The sequence below is a fragment of the Grus americana genome, chromosome Z, assembly GCF_028858705.1.
Source record: "Grus americana isolate bGruAme1 chromosome Z, bGruAme1.mat, whole genome shotgun sequence".
NCBI classification, from domain to species: domain Eukaryota; kingdom Metazoa; phylum Chordata; class Aves; order Gruiformes; family Gruidae; genus Grus; species Grus americana.
In genome coordinates this window covers 64388228-64410114 of record NC_072891.1, presented here as the reverse complement: position 1 = coordinate 64410114, position 21887 = coordinate 64388228, and the positions used below count along the sequence as shown (strand labels likewise).

The 21887-nt window shown below is 38.3% G+C and overlaps 1 protein-coding gene across 9 annotated transcripts in view; it reads right to left on the bottom strand.

Moving 5' to 3' along the window:
* APC (APC regulator of WNT signaling pathway) overlaps nt 1–21887 on the bottom strand; it is a 102715-nt gene that overhangs the window by 16293 nt on the left and 64535 nt on the right. For 4 of the 9 annotated variants that reach the window (XM_054809536.1, XM_054809537.1, XM_054809538.1 and 1 more), the window contains exons 5-9: nt 18969–19077; nt 17386–17499; nt 13992–14075; nt 5394–5498; nt 1945–2067 (exon numbers count right to left, since the gene is read on the bottom strand). In XM_054809536.1, the coding sequence (XP_054665511.1) occupies nt 1945–2067; nt 5394–5498; nt 13992–14075; nt 17386–17499; nt 18969–19077 (535 nt within the window). The remainder of the gene's footprint in view (nt 1–1944; nt 2068–5393; nt 5499–13991; nt 14076–17385; nt 17500–18968; nt 19078–21887) is intronic. The other 5 variants (XM_054809540.1, XM_054809539.1, XM_054809544.1 and 2 more) reach the window with 4 other exon arrangements.

The window sequence follows — 21887 nt, the reverse complement described above, 5'->3', positions numbered from 1 at the left end:
ATATAATATACCGAGCATTTGTCAAATTAAATCAAGCCATGAAAACCCAGCATTACACATTTAACTTGGGAGTAACCAAATTTCTCATTAAAAAAATAGTAATTTTTGAGGGAATTCCTTGGCTGTCGTGTAATGTAGTGGTCAACACACTATTTGGTTTGTCTTTTCCATTCTGTTTTCTTCAATAATAGCTTTATATCAAGAAATGCATTTTGTTCTTCTGGTAAACTTTTAGTAGAATATCAGGATGTAGAGGACAATTTCAGATACTACCTAGAAATGCCAAACTCCAAACACCTAAAGCCAAGATAAACAGGAACATTCAAAGCATAAAGAATCTATCAAAGGGAACTGTGAAGTAGCAGCATGTGTGTTTCTTTAGAATATACTATTTAAGGAAGAAATGTGACTTTGTAATGTTATACAAAGCTTTCTACTAATAACCAGATATTTGCAGTGGTTACTGGACCAATGAATAATTTTACTTGGTTTCTTCAGAGACAATTCTAATGTGCCTGAAGAGAAGTACAAATACCAAGTTACAAAAAATTTGGATAGCACTGGGTAGACTAAGCAGAAAGTTCGTTAACATGTACTTCTCTAAATACTATAGATTGCTGAAGCAATGGGAATCTTAGAATCTGTGAAACTGTATGATCACATGCAAAATCCACTGAAATAGTCTTGGAGCCATTTTTATGAAAGCCTAGCAACCCAGTTTGGAGATCCTGTCTTCTTGGTCTGGGAAAAATCAAATACAGTATTAAAACAAACCACTTGGGTTCTTAAAGGAGAGTGAATGTAATCTGTTTTATGCATGCCTCTTGACAGATATTTCAAGTGGAAGCTTTAATCCAGTGTTATTTAGATTTGGAAAGTGAAGTTTTTGTCAGAGAATAAAGCCTAAGAAATTCGCCAAAACCTGGCCTTCAGTTTGTGACTAATATAGTACAGGAAAAACTAACTAATAAAAAAAATTGTGTCTGTCTCTGTATGCACATACTGCCCACAGACACATGTCTTTCTGCATCTGTAAATGCATTGCTCTGTTTACAGTCTCTACCACTTTCTCTTCTTCTCATGCATTAATGTTAAGCTTTTCCTAACCCACAGCACACTCAGCTCAACCTATTTCTTTGCCTGTATCCTTCCACACCAGTCCCCTTCCCTGCCTTGAGGGCTCTCCCGTTGTCTGCAGCTTTTGGGGATAGTACAATTTGGAATGAAAGCTCACAGACAGACTAGCTGATGCCACCCCCATTTGGTACATGCATACAGTGCAGGACCGAAATTACAACATTATAATGTTGTTTTAAGGCCCAAAGTAATTAATAGTACGTCAAGCTAATAGACCTTCCTTCCCAGAAGACCGCGCTCAGCACACCACCAGTACTATCTGTACTGCTGCTGATTCCAGAGGCAGCATAATAAACTCTAGTGGTTCATTAACTCAGTTTTGTATTCCAGATTTGCCCTTTTCTTCCCCTCTCTTTTCATGCTCCACATATAGTTTGAGCACAGTAATTTGTGAACAGGGATTTATCACTGTGAAGGGCTTACATAATTTTTTCCTGTTTTTTTTTTTTTTTTTCCATTTAATTTCTTAGCAATTACATCTGTTTTGTGGATTTGGGCTCTGGAAAAGTATTTGAAGACCTGCTCTTAAAAGGGTTAGTTTTCATCATGAATTATAAATCAACATCACAAGCTTTTTAGACATTCAAGTAATTTCTAGCAATCATTTTCCCTTACTGTAACAACTCTTAACTGATCATCAACAAGTAACAAAAAGGACTTATGTGCATTTATTTTAAAAGTTGAAAAAATATTCTAAAATTTTAACTGCATAAAATTACTATGTGTGGACAGATCGTTCAGCTAATATTAGTACTATTGGTAGAAACAATGAGGTTATTGTATTAGTAAAAATGTAGCATTAGCGACCTGTGGTTTGTAATCTTCGGTTACCTTGGTACCCAGATGACTTGTCAGTCTGCGAGGAACAGAATAGTTATTACTAGAGCTCATAACACTGGCTGTCTCGTGGTCCATTCGAGCAGTAGAACCCTACAAATTTAAACAACAATTCAGTATAAAACAAAGTCTGAGTGAAAAAACGAACTATTGCCTAATCAGTTTCAGCTCTAGATCGTGAAATTGTACTGATAGTAATGAACTGCAAACTCACTTTTGTTAAGTTAGGTCCTCTCTGCCCTGACACAGCTTAGAGGTCACTGTTATACTCAGTTTTACTAAGCACTTCTCCTGAAATTAAGTCAGGAGTTGTATTTTCAATGGAATTATTGTTATGTAGTGCAGAGGAATAAGTCTGTACTTCTTCAGAACACAACCAGGTATGTAAAAGAACTGACAAGTAAAAAGAGATTCACCTGGATAAGGAGTAACCCTACTTGAATTTGTCTATATCAAAAGCAGATTATGAGTGGATGAATCTACTTATTTTTTTAATGAAAAGCTAATGAAGTAATGCTTGACAGTATTTGCTCTAATTTTCCTAGAAATTATTGTAAATAGCATGCTCCTACCTGTAGTAGCAAGACCCAGTTATTAGCATCTTTGTCCTCTTTTAATTAATTTTGTGTATTTACATTTTTTCCTTTTTCTACCACATTTTATCCACTCACTCTGCTCTTTTTTTTTACCTTTGTTGTTGCTTTCTTTTTCTCTGCTTCCTATCTGTGAAGTTACCCTTACTATGTCCCTCCCTTCCTGTTCACTTTGGGGAACTTAAAAATACATTTGAAGAGCGAACGCTTTTAGTAGCAGAACAGTTTTACTGAGGTAGTCACCAGTCTTTTGTTGATCCTCTACAAAAGGTAAAATCTGTTCATGAAATTATTAATTTGCAAAACAACATTTTCAAGCTATCTGGATCAAAGAGTATCAATTTTTTTCAATAAAAATATATAACACACTGAAGAAAACTGTATGAAAGACACTTTGAAATAATTTCTATGTTTTCTCTAGGTGCACCATAAAGAAAGAAGAATGCTCTCCGAGCATCTGCTGTTCATACAGTTCAACATCTTAAATTTGAAGTTGAAAGTGACTATTAGTAGAAGGTAGGAATAACTAACTTCATGTAGTGTTTGTCTAGACAGAAAAAAAATTCTAGTTATATTGTATTATTTAAATACTCATTTCACTCTCCAATTTGAATCCAGAACACAGATGCATGTCAGAATGGATGCATACATGCCAGAACTCTCCATTATTAAGTTCAGTACGATCATTTTATCCAAGAAGATAAACAAGACATAAGTTTGGAGCACTACCTATTAAAATTCACCACAGTGTATATGGAAATAGCATAATTTTCCTATCGTTTTCACAAAACTAATTCAACTTTGATTCAGATAACTATTTCCTTCAGAGCCATCACATGGCCTTGCTCCTTTGAGGATGTCCAAATGAAGTGTAACTACGTTTCCTACTGGCTCCTAAAGACCAACGTGAAATAACTAGTTCCCATTCAGCTGAGAAAATGGGAAATGACAAGGAGACGTTACCCTTCTTGTGTAGAACCATTTCTTTCAAAATCTTCTATCTACTTCGTCTTGTTTTCTCTTTTATATTTTACTGTCTTTCACCCATTGTTTTACTACGCTTGTTATTTACTCTGCCAATTAGGTAATTTTCCCTATTTTGTGGCACATTTTCTTCACAAAAAAGACAATCATCTCATTGAATACCTTTATAAAACTTGCAAAACAAAGGCATGAAAAAATTTTTACTTCAGCAGCAGGATAGTGAGTGTAATGGAAAAGAGAAGACAGGTGAAAGATGGTGCACAAAAGTACATAACTGAATCCTGAAAAATCCTGGATTCAGTTCACAGTGTTTCAATTAATATTGATTATATGACTACAAAACCAATTAGAACCAAGTGATTTGGTTAAAATCTTTTTTGCACTCAGTTGAACAGTGATTGCTCAAAGTATATTGAACTGGTTTATCAGAAGTAAATGTTATGCCCAACCCATTAAACCTCCTCTGTCTGGACTTGCAGTGAAAGTAAATAATCCCCAGATGTCTCTCTCAACACAGATTCAGCGCCCTGGATCTATCCACCCCCAGCAGGAAGGAATATGCATGTTTTATACATTTTTATGAGGCAAAGTTCAAAATTGCACAAATTTTCAACATAAGACCTCAAAGTATGAATGAATCTCAAACTTCCATAAGTCTGCCAAGACATGACAATCCCTTCTTCCTTCCTTCCTGCCCTGTAAATATCTGTTGTCCAGAGTAACTCCTGATCCATACACTGAAGATGGATGATGTAGGCACAATGCATCAATTATTTAAATACATTATGCTTTCAGCCCCAAAGCAGCACTGAACTATTCTCTTCCCAAACAATAAAGCTGTCATAAGAATTAGAGTCAGAGCCTCAAGCAATTGCTCAGATATGGCTGATAGAACTTCATTCCAAATGGTGATCAAACATATTTCAAAAGCAGAATTATGGGCTGTGCTTAATGTTTAATCAAGTGAAATATTCTAGCCAAACCATAGTTCTTTCTGATAAATCTTCCTATACAAGACACTTTCAGAGGGATTTAAATAATTTTACTTCCCTGGAGTAGCAAAAATATTTTGCACATGAATTGAACTATTACATTTGTAATGTGAAGTTTTAAGAGCCCAAATTACTAGTGGGAATGTCTCAGAGTTGGAAATCATGAAGGGAATTATTGTTAGCATGTGGTAAATAAACCAAAGTATTTTTAGCCAAAGAGACAAGTCATAGAATTTGATAAATATTTGTTTTAAAAGACAAGTAAATAATTTAATGTACTCCTCAAAATATTCCACTAATGTATTTCACTAATAAAAGGAACAGCAATGAAAGATTATTTAGAAGCATTTAAATAACCCTTCAGCCCACTTCCAGATTACCTCATTGATACTACTGTTTCAAAGCTTTATCTATAACAGTATTAAAGAAACATTAATGATAAACCTCCATTTGGTTCTCCTCTTTTTTAAAAATCACTGGTATTTCAGTGATAATTTCTGAAGTGAAAATTTGAACAATTTCCCATAATTAAATCATCCATCTAATATTACAGTTCAGCTACAATAAATTTTCTGTAGTCATTCTTGTTATGTCCTTCATAGCATTATGCTCATTAATCATTGATACAAAAATGCTCCCTGCATTATCGAATATTTATACTTCATCTTATTAAAACATTTCCTTCCAATAAATACAATAAATTTCTCACAAATAGATGGAAAGAAGAAAAACATGTATCTTTTTAAAACGAGCAGGCACACAAACACCATATAAGGCATACACCAATATATAAGCACTGTACATTTCGGGTATTTAATTATACTATCAACAAACAAAATAACCAATTTACCTGACCAGTACTGCTAGTTGCCATGCTGATTTCTGCTGCTCCCTGACCTTCATTCTGCCTCTCTGTATCATGGGAAGCTGTATCATGCTTGTTTTGAGGTGCTCTCTGTTAATATAAGAGTTTATGAAATTACATACAGAAATCAAGTACACTATACCACTCAATGCTCTCTAGACTGAGAATGCATCAATGCTGCATCCTCACAAAGCCGTTGAATAGTACTTTGTATTTCATAACCCTTAGCCTCAATAATTAGCAGCTGAGACTGAGCGTCTTCGAAAAACTGCAAGATGAAAGTGAAGCACGTCCTCTGAGGATTATAGCCCTGCAAGACAAAGGATTTGCTGAGACACACAAACACCATTTTCCACCAGCTGTGCTCACATTGCTATCAGAAATGTAACAGAAATGGAGCAAAAAACTGTCTTCTCTGCACTGTCACATGATCCGTGCATTTACTGGAGACTACGGCTAGCATAGTTCAATTACGCTTCACATAGTTCAATTAAACCTTGCATTCAAAGATGAGGAATTTCTGTGTGAACAGAAGGGCATCTGTACTGTAAGAATCCTTCTAAATTTTAAGGACAAACAGTGTAGGAATAACGACTTTGATGCAAACAAAATTTATATATCCTGATGCACCTAACCATATTTTATGAAAATAAATTCAACTGATCTAGCAAGCTGATACAGACATCTTTCAGTTCTTCCAGGAGACCAAATTTTCTATACAACTACATGAAAATTAAATTGGTGTCCCTCCCACTGACAGGGATCATGAGATCAACATGAAAATCAGGCCTTTAAATACAGTTTCTTAATAAAGCAAATTGAATGAATGAGTAGTTATGAAGCGTGTGACGTATCCACCATTATCTATGAATGTTTATAAAATCTTTCAGATTTGCAGAAAGACATAAATAATCCTGTCCTTGGAAGTGGCTTCAAATCTGGAGTTGAAAAGGTATCGTCTTATCTCTGAAGCACGATTATTATCATAGTGTTAGTTTTGATGCCAAATCTCCTTTTTCAGACTCAGAGGCTACTACCTTAACAGACAACACTCTTTTGTCCCTCTCAATTAATTTGTTTAACTACACTTGGTATATTAAATTCCGTTTCTATGCAGCTCTGCAATGTTCTTGAGCAGTAGAACCTATGATAACACAGTCTGCCTCATCTTGCTTTATGGAAATTTCTCTTTAACTTTTAGCAGAAACATACTTCTCTTCAATGTACATACACTGAAACTTCTTTAGTTACCTGGTGATCAAAATCATACATATCACTGGCATGCTAGCTCTGTTTTGTTCTTAGAAGGACATTAGAGTTTCAAACTCAGAAAATATTTAATGTTGAACAGAATTTCAGAAACCAGTAACTAAACAAACATGAAGTGATAATTTAGGGATAAACTTAGAAAATGAAATCTAAACTGTTTAATGAAAGGAGTATGGTATGCCAAAGAACACAGTACTATTAGACAAAGTAATAACATCAGAAAACGGAACACAATGATGGGTAACATTTTTCTTAACATTAAATGTTCAGTTATGGAAAATGCTTAACCCACAAAACAAAATTCACAAAATATTTTAGGAGACACAGTGTTACTATTCTTTTAAATCTGACCCATAATTTTAGAAGTTACCATCTCTGTCATTGTGTATGAAATGACATTGTTACTGATGCTCAGAATGACTAAAGAAATTTTAGCTCCCAATACAAGACTGGGGACCCAGTCAAGATCAGGCCTTGCTGTATGACGTGCTGAATACAGTATAATGTATTATATGCTGAATCCCTGTCTCACAGTACTTTCGATCTTGAATAACCTGTAATGATGAGTTTGACAAAATCTAGATCTAAGCCTCCAGTATAACTCAGGACAGAATTTTCCAGTCATTAGGCGAGAGTAATTTTCAATCCCATGAAGAAAGTAGTATTCAGTGTACCTAGAGGTGAAAGGCTGAACTGTTCATTAGCCAGGCTCTGACCCACTGGGTCACCTGAGGGGGAATAACACTATTCTTCCAAGAACACTCTCTGAGTTGGGGCAATTTTTTGGGGGTGGTGATTATTGTGTATATATTAAATAGTTTTGATACATCTAGAGCACAAACATGGAGATACTGTCTGACAAGAAAAGCTTCTGCTCATCAGCACTCTCTGTTCTCCCATTCACATACACTTCATTTGCTACATGCTATTTATGAAAGATGCGGCTTCCTATTCCTCTCAAGTGCTCTCAAAAATATGCCACTAAAAAAAACAGTCAACACCCAAATTAATATACAATTATAAGGCAATTTTTAACAGTTACTAGCAGGGCTTATCTAACTTCAAATGCAGTATGCACTCACGACATGCACAAACATGCACACGCATTACTGTTGCATAATTCACCAGCTGGGCTTGAATGTCAAAACTGCAAGTTCACAGCGATGAGTTTTTACCACTACAGCTACTGAAGTAATTTGAAGTGAGAAGGCATTCTCTTCACACAGACTGGCCCAAAAGAGTTAACAATAACATAGGCACCAGATAGCAGGTATTTACTGAAAACTCATTCTTCATATAAGTAGATATTAGAAATGTATTAATATATATTTAATGTATCATCATATATTATATATGCATATAAAATATAAAAATAATAGGTATCTACACACACATATGGATGATTAAAATATATTTTTTGTATAGAGATAGCATTACTGTAAATACATTAATATTCATCTGACAGACTGGATTAGTGGTTATAAAGACAGCATAACCACTGCAAAATATGCCCCCTCTTCGCATTACCTTTTAGAGCTGAACGTAGGACCTGTGGATGAAAATGTATAAACTACCCACCACATCAGCAAAGAACCAGAGCACGTAAAGAGCAGCAGACTGTCACCTCTACATGAGGTACTGCAGCTAGAGACCGGCACGCAGGTCCCCGGGTTAAGCACCACCACCTATTCTGAAGCACGATTTTTGAGGAGATGTAAGCTGGGTTTATAGCCCTCTGCCATTTCTGAATTCTGGCATCGGACTACAAAAGTCACCTTAAGGGGGTAAGCTTGTTTGCTCTCGCAGCAAAATGGCAGAAGAGCACTCATGCCTATTACAGGAAGGTAGACCCGCTCCCTCCATCCCGCTTGCCACTATTTTTTATGTACTTCTGAAGTCATCAATAACTACCACTTGTCAATTACTAATTGCTCTATATTTACTAGTAGAAAAATTATACTTCTCTAGCTATTTTATGACATTTCAAAGCATAGCAGGCCTTGATCATTTTTGCTAAGACAACCAATTACAAATAATTTTACCTAATACTCTGTGAACATGAGTTGCCAAAGCAGCCCCTTGTGTATTTATTAGGACAGAAATCTTTTCCATGCATAAACCACTGCTTTTTCCCCAATAATCAACTACCTTATTATTTTCTGCATATTGAAAATTATAGATATACTATTATTTTCTAGATACCAGAAAATGTTAATTTTACCATTGCTTCATATTAAATGCAACACATGTACAAGTATAAGAAGGTAAGACAAACAACAATGCAAGAAACAAAAATAAGAAACCATAAGATTGAAACAATTTTGCTACAGTTGAGTCAAAGAAGAAAAAAAAGTCTAGTGAGGCAAATCTTTGAGAGAACTCCTGTTCATCACAGTTTAAAGCTTGCTGAGCATAATCTCTGTATGGAATAAATCCTTTACATTTTATCTACAGCCACGCTGCCCAATGGAAATACTTCACATATTTCAAATGACAGATATTATGAAAGAAAGGCTTGTACCACTGTAACAAATTGAAAACCCCATATTAAACATTTGCCAAAAAATTGCTTTTTTTGTTTAAATAATTTCAGATTTGTACCTGACAGCCAAAAATTCTCTTTGGAGGGGTCTAACTCTACAGTGGATTTCAAATCTTATTATGAAAATCTTGCAAAATATCTAACAGAAGTCTCATGAAATTTGAAGGTACTATCACTTGCAGGTAAATTACTTCAACTTCTTCCAGTAGCATTAACAAGACTTAGTAATTTGCCAAACCTTAAAAATGTGAGCCAAAATCATCTCTGCTCCCTGATTTCCAAGATCTGTTTTTATGGCGCAGTATTATTTTTTCTTATTCTACAAGAAATGTTGCACTTGTATTCCACAGTGATTGGCAGCACCACAGGGGCCAACTATATCAACAGACAAGCTATGGTATTTATTATTGTTGTTACTGAATCTTTATAAACATAAGAGGCACATTCAATTTGGATATCACTATATCAGGCACAGTATAAAAAGATAATAAATGCCTCATGTTTTTATTTCTCAGTTATACAGTCTCTGCAGTTTGACTGCTACTATCTTCCTCCTTGCCACCAGGCAATTTCAGAACTAGATCCAGCTGTCTTCCACAGGAAATGGCCACCTTTTGGAAATTATCAAAACACACCATAAGCTATTAATAAGTGTGTAGTGACTGCCTCTTTTACCACCAGCACCCTGGTAACTCTGTCCTAAAACATGTAACTATACAACCAGCCATCCAGACACTTTACAGATAAGACACCAAAACAACATTTCAATATATTAGAATTTCCATGCATTCAGCAGCCAAATAATTTGGTGAAAGGAGTGAAGAACTAAAATGAAAACTTCTTTAATTCTGTAGTTGCATCTCAATGCCATTTGAGTCCTTGAGCTTACATCAGTCCAAAATACAGTGGTTTTTTTTTTTACAAGAGCAAGAGATAAAAACTCTGAGGACAGGATCTGACTAAATGGGGCAAAAGTATCTGTTGAGAGACTGGGCAACTGATGATTAACTGCTTAGCTGCTTAAGGACATAACTAACGTAACTAACATACCACATACCCAATTTATTGTAGAATGAAGAATTCTTAGATAAGATGTAGCAAAGGAACCTTGAACAGAGGAACAAATTATCAAAACAAGGGAGATGTACATCCCTGAGAATCAAAAGTCTGCAAAATTCCTCTAATTGGTGTCCTTAGAGTGAACTGTCTCACTAAATATGAAAACCCCACCTCCAGTGCTGAATACAACCCTCCCCCAAGATAAAGACCCCTACTCACCAAACATGGGGAGTACATTTAAGAGGTATATATACTGTATATTTAAACTGAAATGAGAAAAGAGTTAACCAATGGTAGCTGAGAAGATTTGATGTGACTAAGAAGTGTAACTAACATCTTGACCTGTATAAACAAACAAACAAAGTAACTGTAGCTGGTGTGCTAGCTTTGTGGACTGACCACCTAGCACCCATCTCTACACAGACATGAAATAAACAAGTACCTCGTCTCTGTGTGTTATCAGCTCTTTGCACACCGGCTAAAGAACCCCGCTTTGGGACAACACAACCAGGTGGGGAGAGCTTTAAACTAGAAATAACACTGGACAGAGTGATTTCTCAACAAAGTAAGGAAGTTGGGGTAGGGCAGCAAGGCAAAGGTCCTGCTGATGGGAACACAAGGGCAATCCACCGAGATGAAGTGGAATGCCCTTGGGCATAGGCATGCAAGGAAGGATGTGCAGCCTCGTGGGGAAAGCTCTCAAGCTTGTGCTGGGGAATCAGCATGCTTGGGTGCCTCTCTGGTATGTCTCTACACTAATGCACACTGCATGGGGAACAAACAGGAGGAGTTAAAGCGTGTGCAGTCATGGGGCTATGACCTCCCTGGGATCATGGAGATGTGGCGGGATAGCTCTTGTGACTGGAAGGCTGCAATTGACAAATACAGACATTTTAGGAAGGACAGGCTGGGAAGGCTCAGGGGAGACCTTATCGCTCTCTACAACTACCTGAAAGGAGGCTATAGTGAGGTGGGTGTCCATCTCTTTTCCCAAGTAACAAGTGATAGGACAAGAGGAAATGGCCTCAAGTTGCACCAGAGGAGGTTTAGATTGGATATTAGGAAAAATTTCTTCACCAAAAGGGTTATCAATCACTGGAACAGGCTGCCCAGGGAAGTGGCTGAGTCACCATTCCTGAAGGTATTTAAAAGATGTGCAGACATGGCACTTAGGGACATGGTTTAGTGGGACTTGGAAGTGCCAGGTTTACAGTTGGACTCGATTATCTTAAAGGAAAGGTATTTTCCAACCTGAATGATTCTGTGATTCTAAGGTGAGGAGGGGGAGTTGTCCTTTATGTGAGAGAGCAGCTAGAGTGTATGGAGCTCTGCCTGGGGATGGGTCAGGAGTCAGTCAAGAGCTTATGGGTGTAGATTAGCCTGCAGACCAACATGAGTGCTGTTGTAGTGGACATCTGCTAAAGAATTCCTGATCAGGAAAAAGAAACTAGGGAAAGTGGGAGCCTTATGGTGAATTGGGAAGGTGACCTGGTGACACAGGACACAAAAAAAGCCAAGGTACTCAATGCCTTCATTGCCTCACACCCTTCAGGAATCCAGGTCCCTGAGACCAGAAAGAAAGTCTGGAGCACAAAAGACTTACCTTGGTGGGGAGGACCAGGTTAGGGAGAGCTCAAACGAACTGGACATATGTAAGTCCTAACGGCCTCACAGGTTGCACCCATGAGCGCTGAGGGAAAGGGATGATGTCATTGCAAGCCCACTCTTAAATGGTCATGGCAGCAGGGAGATATTCTTTAAGAATGGAGGAAAGCAAATGTCACTATCTTCAAGAATATCAAGAAGGAAAATCAAGGGAACTACAGGCTAGTCAACCTCACCTGAGTCCCTGGCGATTGAACGTGATAGAGGAAATCCTTGTGGAAAGCATTTCCAAACACATGAAAGACAAGAAGGTGAATGGGAGCAGTCAGCAGGGTTTTACAAAGGGGAAGTCAGGCTTGACTGTCCTACAATGAGGTGACCAGCTTGGTGGGTGAGGGTAGAGCAGCTGATGTTATTTACATCAACTTTAGTAAGCCTTTAGACACTGTCTCCCATAACATCATCACAGACAAGCTGACAATGTATGGGTTAGGTAAGTTGGCAGTGATGTGGACTGAAAACTGGTGGAGCAGCTGGGCACCAGAGAGTTGTGATCAGTAGCACACAGTACAGTTGGAGGCAAGTCACTAGTGATGTACCCCAGGGGTCAATACTGGGACCAGTACTCTTCAACATCTTCATTAATGACCTGGATGCTGGGACACAGTGCATCCTCACCAAGTTTGCAGGTGACAAAAAACTGGGAGGAGAAGCTAATACACCAGATGGTTCAGCCACCTTTCAGAAGGACCTGGACAGGCTGGGGAAATGGGCTGACAGGAACCAGGCAGTTCAGCGAGGGGAAGTGCAAAGTCCTGCTCCTGTGGAGGAACAACCCTAGGCACCAGTACAGGCTGGGGGCCACCCAGCTGCAAAACAGCTTGGCAGAACAGGACCTGGAAGTCCTGATGGACAAGTTGAACATGCTAGCAATGGACCTGTGAGGCAAAAAGTCCAACAGTATCCTGAGCTGCATTAAGAAGTGTGCTGCCAGCAGGCTGAGGGAGGTGATCCTTCCTCTCTACTCAGCCAGTGAGGCTGCATCTGGAGTACTGCATCCCATTCTGGCCTCCTCAGTACAATAAAGATACAGACTTACTGGAGCAAGTCCTGTGCAGGGCCGCAACAGTGGTTAATGGACTGGAGCATCTCTCATATTCAGAAAGGCTCAGAGAGCTGGGACTGTTCAGCCTGGAGAAGAGAAGGCTTGGGGGGATCTCATCAATGTGTACAAACACCCGGATTGGCTAATATGTCAAAAGACCGGGCATCTTTAATTATACACACTACTGTCTGCTTCACTTATAAAGCCAGAGTTTCCCCAAAATCCTGAAATTATGAAACCATTCTTTTTCAAAATGGAAAAATAAACATCCCTTAGTAGTCCAAATGGTGGTCTAAGCTTTCACAGTAGGTATTTTGGGTGAAGACAAACCATAAAATATTCAGGTCCAACATAAAATTTATATTTAATTTACCAGTACAAGAAATGGAGTTGACTTTGTAAGCAAATTTCCCCTATGAGAGTAGTTTTTGCTAATGGCAATTACTACTATGGACTTTGTAATTTACAGGAAATGTTATCTTGTATTTCTTAATATAGAACCCAATGCTTAAACACTAAAAGTATGCCAGGCTTTTACAATGAAGTCTGATGGAAGCTGTATTCAACCTTTCTTTAATCTTATCTCTCTCAAAGGATAAGCAAACCATGAAGGTGCCTATCAGAGATTCATATTTAGAGAGGCATTTACAACTGATTGTTATAATTATTTGCTAAAGCCAAGACTCAGCCTTTATAATACATTGTACTTTGGCACTTTTACTGAAATTTCAAGTTAAACTTTTAACCGATACACCATTAGCGGTTAAAGTTCAATAGTAGCATGAAGACTAATTAAGTATTCCACCCTCAGTTCACTGGTAAGAGAGCAAGCAACTGTCTATATACATTGACCAGTTGATTAACTGTGACATCACTAGCTGATGGAAATAATCCTGTCTACCACTTTATTAAAATAATTTGGGTTTGGGTTTTTTGTTTTTTTTTTTTTTTTAGAAAAAGATACATACCATAATCAAAAGAAGGCAAGTAATTGCTCACTAACCTCTCCATCAGCTGCTTGTGATTGCAGGAGCTGTCGTATACGAAGAATGTCCTTCTCTATTTGTTGAATTCTCGCCACCCTTGCCTGAAATGAATGCATTTTCATGTTTGGTTTTGTTCAAAAACTCCTTTGACTTACTGTACAGAATGACCATATGAAGAGTTCTTTGCAAATACAGCTGACTACAAAACAAAACTACTTAATTCATGTGGTAATTCAAGTGTTCTTCATAATAAAACACAGGTATGATTGCAATCATTCAAAATATAGTTAGTAGTTGGGTTTTTAATAAAATTGATACTCATTTGGATATAATCGGTCATCACGCGGTACACATTCAGGTGTAGAAAAATGCTCCAGTTGACTTGCACTATTTTCCCATTTCTGAAACTGACATTTTGTGCAGATCTTTAACAAATTGTTTGACTTTCTTCTCAAATGTTAGCATTCTACTTGCCTTACAGAGATTTGAGAGAGATTTATATTTGCAGAGTGTCTTGAAGGTATGGAATCCTGAATGACTTCTATTATTTTCAGTTACTACAATGACTGGGGAGTTTTGTTTATGCACTGCCTCTGAATATTTTCTGCTCCTACAAATCTCAAAGAATTTAACAGGCTAAGTATGAAGAAAAGTACATACTGCTTCTTTAGTTTGTCTACAATTTTATAGACATCTCTGAATCAGAGTCTTTTACTGCTACTCACATTGCTACTCATTTCCCACGGCAACATTCTGTGGTTAGTAAAGGGAATGTTAAAAAGCGTTACAGGATACATATACTCCATACAAGTTGTACTGTGAAGCACAGAATGCATTATGGTTCTGTGAAACAGTAAAGTTATATATCCCAGTATGAGCTTGATAATTTAATAAACTGACATTATTTGACTTTAAAAGTGGGCAGAAAATAATTAGCCCAATAGTATCAGGATATAAACAGAACATCAAACTGATTAAATAATATTGTGTGTGTGTGTGATGGATAGCTTAATAAAATGGACACATAGTTGAAAGAAAAATCCTGATTCTTTCACCTGATTAACATTTACAACGCTATACTAAAAAAGAAAAGGCTTTAGTGCATCTAGTGGACACTGCAAGGATCACCATTAGAACCAATCTTATTTAAGACCTTTATAATCTGAAAATGGAAATAAGATGAACTTTTAAAGGTGCTAATGCCAAAAGATACACATGGAATAGAAACACAATGTTAACTACAAATTTTAGAAATGTCGAAGACCTAATCACAAAACAGAATAAATTCCTGAAACATGCATCATAACCAGCTATAGGAAAAGCATCATAAATGTCAACATTTAGTAGAGATGCAAAGCTATGAACATTAAACTATAAATTTTATTTGAAATTGTAAAGAAAAGTATCAGAAAAAATGCCAATAAAAATTTTAAAGCTGCACACACAGAAACTTCAGCACAACATTAGGCAAACAGATAATTCATCCCCCCTTTGATCCTGGATCAAGAAATTCTTAAGTATTAGAAAGACAATAAAAATAAATTCCTGGAAATAACTGTGCATTGATGAAGTGATGTATGACTGACAGAATATGTCTCTTACTGCCTTTAAGGGTGACTTGAATTTCCCTTAAATTCAGTTTCTTCCTGTGTAACCAGCAATTTATTCCATAAAGGGCATCAAAAGCATCTGAATGTGTGTATATACACACCAAAACATGGGGAAATATTTTTGAGCAGATGAAAAAAATTAAATATTGCACGATTTGCCCAGTGTCACTGACAGAGTCCTCAAAAGGGACAGGAATTCAATCCACCCTTCCCAATTTTAGTCCAGAGATTTAAACACTAGACCATTCTTCTTTCTCCTAATTCACTATTTGTATTACAGGAAAATTTGAGGAGTTCCATTAACCAGGAGAATATTTTGTACCAAACACTGTACAAGCAGAAAAAAGAATGCATTTCTTGCCACAAAGGCGTACAGCATAACAACAAACACAGAAAACCAGAGGTACACAGTCAAGCAAGCACTGTTTTAACTTTAGAACCTATACAAGAAACATGCCTTTTTATTCCTATTTGTTCATAGTATATTCCCATTCATTCTGTTGTATTTACTCATCACTTTTATTAACATAAAATTGTTGGATAAAGTAACTTAACATTTAAAGTTACAAATTATTTGGATTTCACTGCTCCAGTAAGACTTCTAACAAAATTAAAACTCCTCCATCTTTCACAGTGATAGAAAAACAGTCACTTTCTACAAAGCAAAAATAAGGAATATTATTTTGTTTTAAAAAGGCTGGCACAAGTTGTCCAGCCAAATTTGTGCAGGGCATCACTACTGCTGATAAATGTTGATAACACAGCCATACAGCTTCTAGATCAGAGACAGTTATTACCCAGGGAGATTAAACTTGAGTCCGTCTGAGTACATTTATACAGACAAATCCCTACACAGCCTTTATGTACATACCTGACAATTGCAGGATATCCGTTTTGCAAAATACTTAAAACCATATGAATTTTCTAAAAAGTCCTACTAAATTACTCACTTTAAAATTTAAAGCAGCTCATCTAATTACAAACAAAATTAATTAGAAATGTTTCTTATGTAGCAAAATTTTGTGTTGAGTAAACTTAGCAAGAAAAACAGAGCCTAAAGAGACTACTTTTATTGAAATGACTTATTTTTGTAACATTCACCATAAAAAAACCCAGATTATCTTACCAAGCTGGTTATCTAACATCTCTGGAAATAAGGGGTAATAAATAATTCACCTTGTTGCTCTACTACTGTGGGGTAATAATTTTTATAACCAGCAAGCAACTGATTATTCCATTTACAGGTTCTACAAAATTACATTCTGAGTTACACTTGCAAATGTCTGTAACATGATTTGCATATAGAATTGTACACATCCTCATCGTGAATGCAAAACAACTCTTGGTGAGAACAAACAACTTCCAGATACGTGCATGAATTATTCCTTGATACATGGTTTCTGGTTAAGGAAACTTAACAAGAGTAGCTGGATTTTATTCTGAACTTAAAAGCATGAAAAAACCCAGCACAACAGATGTAAAACAAAGCAATTGCAAATACATGTTTGTTTGAAGCTAAAATAGTAATAAATTATAAGCAAATAATAAAAATATTTTCTTTTCAAGAAATTGTCTACTTCTGCCTACTCGCAAGTCTTCTTTTAAAGAGGCAGAGGAGGGTTGTTTTTGCTGAGTAGTTATTTCCTGTGTCCGGACTCCTATTTTTGTATTTGAAAGGCTAACTAAATGCTGTAAGGTATCACTGTGCTTACACACAGTTTAAAGACACAACTACCAATAATTTAATAAAAACGCAGGAAAACATTTTCTATTCCTTCTAATAATGAAAGATAAACTGTACCTGGGCTCGCTTCTCCATGTCCTGACAAGTACCTAGTTGTTCTTCCATTGCAGCTCTGATTTGCCTTGCCTCATACTCCAGCTGCCTTCTGGTCATATCTGTTTGCAAGGAGAACTGAAATTGAAGTACAGAGAAGGTATTTTAGTAATAATGTTTATGTAAACTATGTATTTCTCTGAACAAAAGCAGAACAACTGTTTTCCCACACCATACTTCATAAACAAAGAAAACATAATAATAGATCCTTAAAATATGACTGCATTATTAAAACCAAGAACACATAATGTTTAACCAACTACCTGCAAGTTTTGTCAAATGACTAAATATAATAGATAAACATTGAGATAGGATCATTCATTACAAGCCTGGAACATCTGGCTATGAATGTATGTCAGCATACCAACAAAATCGTTATGCGTGCCATCTGAATCAGTATTTTCAAAAACATTTAGAGGTATCAAGCTACTGCACATAGCAATGGTATTCATACTACAGCTATCTAACCTATTTTTAACTGTCGTGTGAAAAAGGCACAAGTGTTCAATTCATGAACAACACAATGGCTTAAGGGAAGACATTTCAACTGATAGATTTTTTTCAAAGCAGGAGCAAAGCACTTTGCTGGTTTTGGGCAATTACTCAGTTTGCAAATAAATGAGTTTCCAAGAGCAGTCCTCCCAGAAGACTTTACCAAGGTCAATTCAGAGAGTCAGAAAGAAACAATCATCTACAACTATGTAAAATGCTACTAAAAATAAAGTGATCTGTCATTCTGTTGTGGCTGGAGTAAGTAGTAATGGATACAAATTACCACAAAAGAGATTTAGAGTAGATGTTAAGTCATTCTAATCATAAGAAGAGCCAAGTTAATTAATTACTCATGAAACTGGGGAGACAATTTTAGGTATGACTCTAAAGATGGACAGGCAGGTATTCCCAGCACTGTATGTGTGAAGGAATGCACTGCAAATATATCCGAGCTGTTGAAGTCTGAGCACAGGAAAACCTGTTTTACCTGGGATAGCAGACATCTGCATTATCCCAGATAATGGTGACTTGACTATAAATAGTTTGGAGATGCCAAGGTAAAAGCTTTGAGCAACAATACTTGCATAGGCTATAGCAACACTTTACTTGCTGTTACAAATTAAGAGCTCCTGTATAAATTATCTCTTAGGCTAATATTGCTCTCAAAACTAAAAAAAAAAAAAAAAAAAATCCATTAAATAAAAGAACAGATACAGAAAAAACTTTGGGGGGATACAGTTAAAGAAGCAGCATATTGACAAAATAATTCGTTGTAACAACTTTTCAGTGCTCCTCTCTATCACTGATAGGCGTGAATTTTATTCATACTGGTAAGAATTATTATAAATTTTATTCATATTGATAGGTATTAATTTTAATGAGTAAAATTATACATGAAAAATGCATTATTTAGGCTGTTAGATTTACATAGTGAATAAAAAATGTTATAAATTAAAATGATGGTAGACAATGTCACCAAATTCATAAAATATATACAGCATCTAAGCAGAGATCATAGCACCAGATACATGACCAAGCATACTTAAGGTACTTACATTTTCAGTAAGGGGGAGACTATCAATCCTTTTAGTCAGGTTCTGAAGCTGGGCATAATACCAGTCCTTTTCTTTTTCTTCCTTCTCAAGTTCCGCAAGCAAAAGAGATCTATTAAAAACAGAAGTGGGAAGTTTCACTATTAAGACCTCATTACCATGTGTAGGTACAGAAACAGGCACTGATACCCATAAAAAAAGGTTAAATGAGAAACAAGGCGTGAAGAGGGTAGGAAGAAGACATCTGAGAAGGGGGGTGCAGTTCCCTGGCCCTGGCTAAACAACCTATCCACTCCTCTGCGCTAAGCAAGTCACTAGCTTCTTGTATACCAGGTCCACATCTACAAAAGAGGAAAATACCTACATTTCTCTGCAAAACCACTTTGAAATCTAAAGCTAAGAGGCATTTTGTTAAAGCAAAAAGCAGTTACGTTGTGGGCTAACTTGTATCCTTCTTTTAGATTATATGCTTTTTACAATGCACCAAACTACATTTATGAAAAGGCCTGGATGTTACAGGAGCACAGACATCCCTGAATCACATTACTGAATTAAATTACCTCATCAGCCTTTGCAGTGTCTCCTTACTAACTTTGTCACCCATAACAAAACAATGACTAAAGCACACAAAATCAAGATATTTCTGAGTATTAAAAATACTTTAAAAGAGTATTTTCCATCAAATGTTATGGACAGAATACACTTGCAGCTGTTTAAAACATTTTGAATGGTTATCACACTGCATACCTGAGTAGTATATGAGAAAGATAAGAAGATTAATATATTGTGTTGGGTTTGCATGGCAAGGTTTTGGTAGCGGGGGGGCTACAGGGGTGGCTTCTGTGAGAAGCTGCTAGAAGCTCCCCCTGTGTCTGACAGAGCCAATGCCAGCTGGCTCTAAGACGGGCCCGCCGCTGGCCAAGGCCAAGCCAATCAGCGCCTCTGTGATAACATATTTAAGAAGGAAAACAAAACAGTTAGGGAGAGAGCTTTTGCAGCCGGAGAGAGGAGTGAGAAGATGTAAGAAACTCTGCAGACACCAAGGTCAGTGCAGATGGAGGGGGAGGAGGAGCTCCAGGCGCCGGAGCAGAGATCCCCCTGCAGCCCGTGGTGAAGACCATGGTGAAGCAGGCTGTCCCCCTGCAGCCCATGGAGGAAGGATGAGGGGGTGTAGAGATTCCACCTGCAGCCCGTGGAGGACCCCACGCCGGAGCAGGTGGAGGCACCTGAAGGAGGCTGTGGCCTGTGGGAGGCCCACGCTGGAGCAAGTTCCTGGCCGGACCAGTGGACCCGTGAAGGGGGGAGCCCACGCCAGGGCAGGTTTGCTGGCAGGACTTGTGACCCCGTGGGGGACCCACGCTGGAGCAGTTTGCTCCTGAAGGTCTGCACCCCGTGAGAGGGGCTCCATGCTGGAGCAAGGGAACGATGAGAGGAGTCCTCCCCCTGAGGATGAAGAAGCGGCAGAAAAAACGTGATGAACTGACCATAACCCCCATTCCCCATCCCCCTGTGCCGCTGAGGGGGGGAAGGTTGAAGCTGGGAGTGAAGTTGAGCCCGGGAAGATGGAAGGGGTGGGGGGAGGTGTTTTAAGACTTGATTTTATTTCTCATTCCTCTACTCTGCTTTGCCTAGTAATAAATTAGATGAATTCCCTAAGTTCAATCTGTTTTGGTCGTGACAACAATTAGTGAGTGATCTCTCCCTGTCCTTATCTCGACCCACAAGCGTTTCGTTATACCTTTTCTCCCCTGTCTAGTGAATGAGAGGAGTGAGAGAGCGGCTCTGGTGGGCACCTGGCCTCCAGCCAGGGTCAACCCACCACATATATGCAGACTACCACAAAAAATCTATTTTATCAGTCCTTCAGAAACTACACTTATATAGTTGTAAATTTTATCAGTATCATGTATTGGGTTTGTGTGGCAAGGTTTTGGTAGCAGGGGTGGGGGGCTACAGGGCTGGCCTCTGTGAGAAGCTGCTAGAAGCTTCCCCTATGTCCGACAGAGCCAATGCCAGCTGGCTCCAAGATGGACCCACTGCTGGCCAAGGCCGAGCCCATCAGCCACGGTGGTAGGACCTCTGGGACAACACAGTTAAGAAGGGGGGAAAAAAAAGTCAAGAGTAATTGCAGCTGAAGAGAGGAATGAGAAGATGTGAGACAAACAGCCCTGCAGACACCCAGGTCAGTGAAGAAGAAGCAGGAGGTGCTCCAGGTGCCAGAGCAGAGATTCCCCTGCAGCCCCTGGAGAAGACCACCGTGAAGCAGGCTGTACCCCTGCAGCTCACAGAGGTCCATGGTGCGGCAGATATCCACCTGCAGCCCATGGAGGACCCCATGCTGGAGCACGTGGAAGCACCTGAAGGAGGCTGTGACCCTGTGGGAAGCCCATGCTGGAGCAAGCTCCTGGCAGGATCTGTGGCCCCATGGAAAGAGGAGGCCACGCTGCAGCAGGTTTGCTGGCAGGACTTGTGACCCCGTGGGGGACCCACGCTGGCACAGTTGGTGAAGAACTGCAGCCCACGGGAAGGACTCACATTGGAGAAGTTGGTGGAGGACTGTTTCCTGTGGGAGGGACCCCATGCTGGAGCAGGGGCAGAGTGTGAGGAGTCCTCCCCCTAAGGAGCAACAAAGAGCGGCAGAGACAACGTGTGATGAACTGACCACAACCCCCATTCCCCCGTCCCCCTGTGCTGCTGCAGGGGAGGAGGGAGAGAAATGGGGAGTGAAGTTGAGCCCAAGAAGAAGGGAGGAGTGGGGGGAGGTGTTTTTAAGGTTTGGGTTTATTTCTCATTGCTCTACTCTGTTTTGCTTGGTAATAAATTAGATGAATTTTTTTCTAAGTTGAGTCTGTTTTGCCCATGACAGTAACTGGTGAGTGATCTCTCCCTGTCCTCATCTTGACCCAGGAGCTTTTCATTATA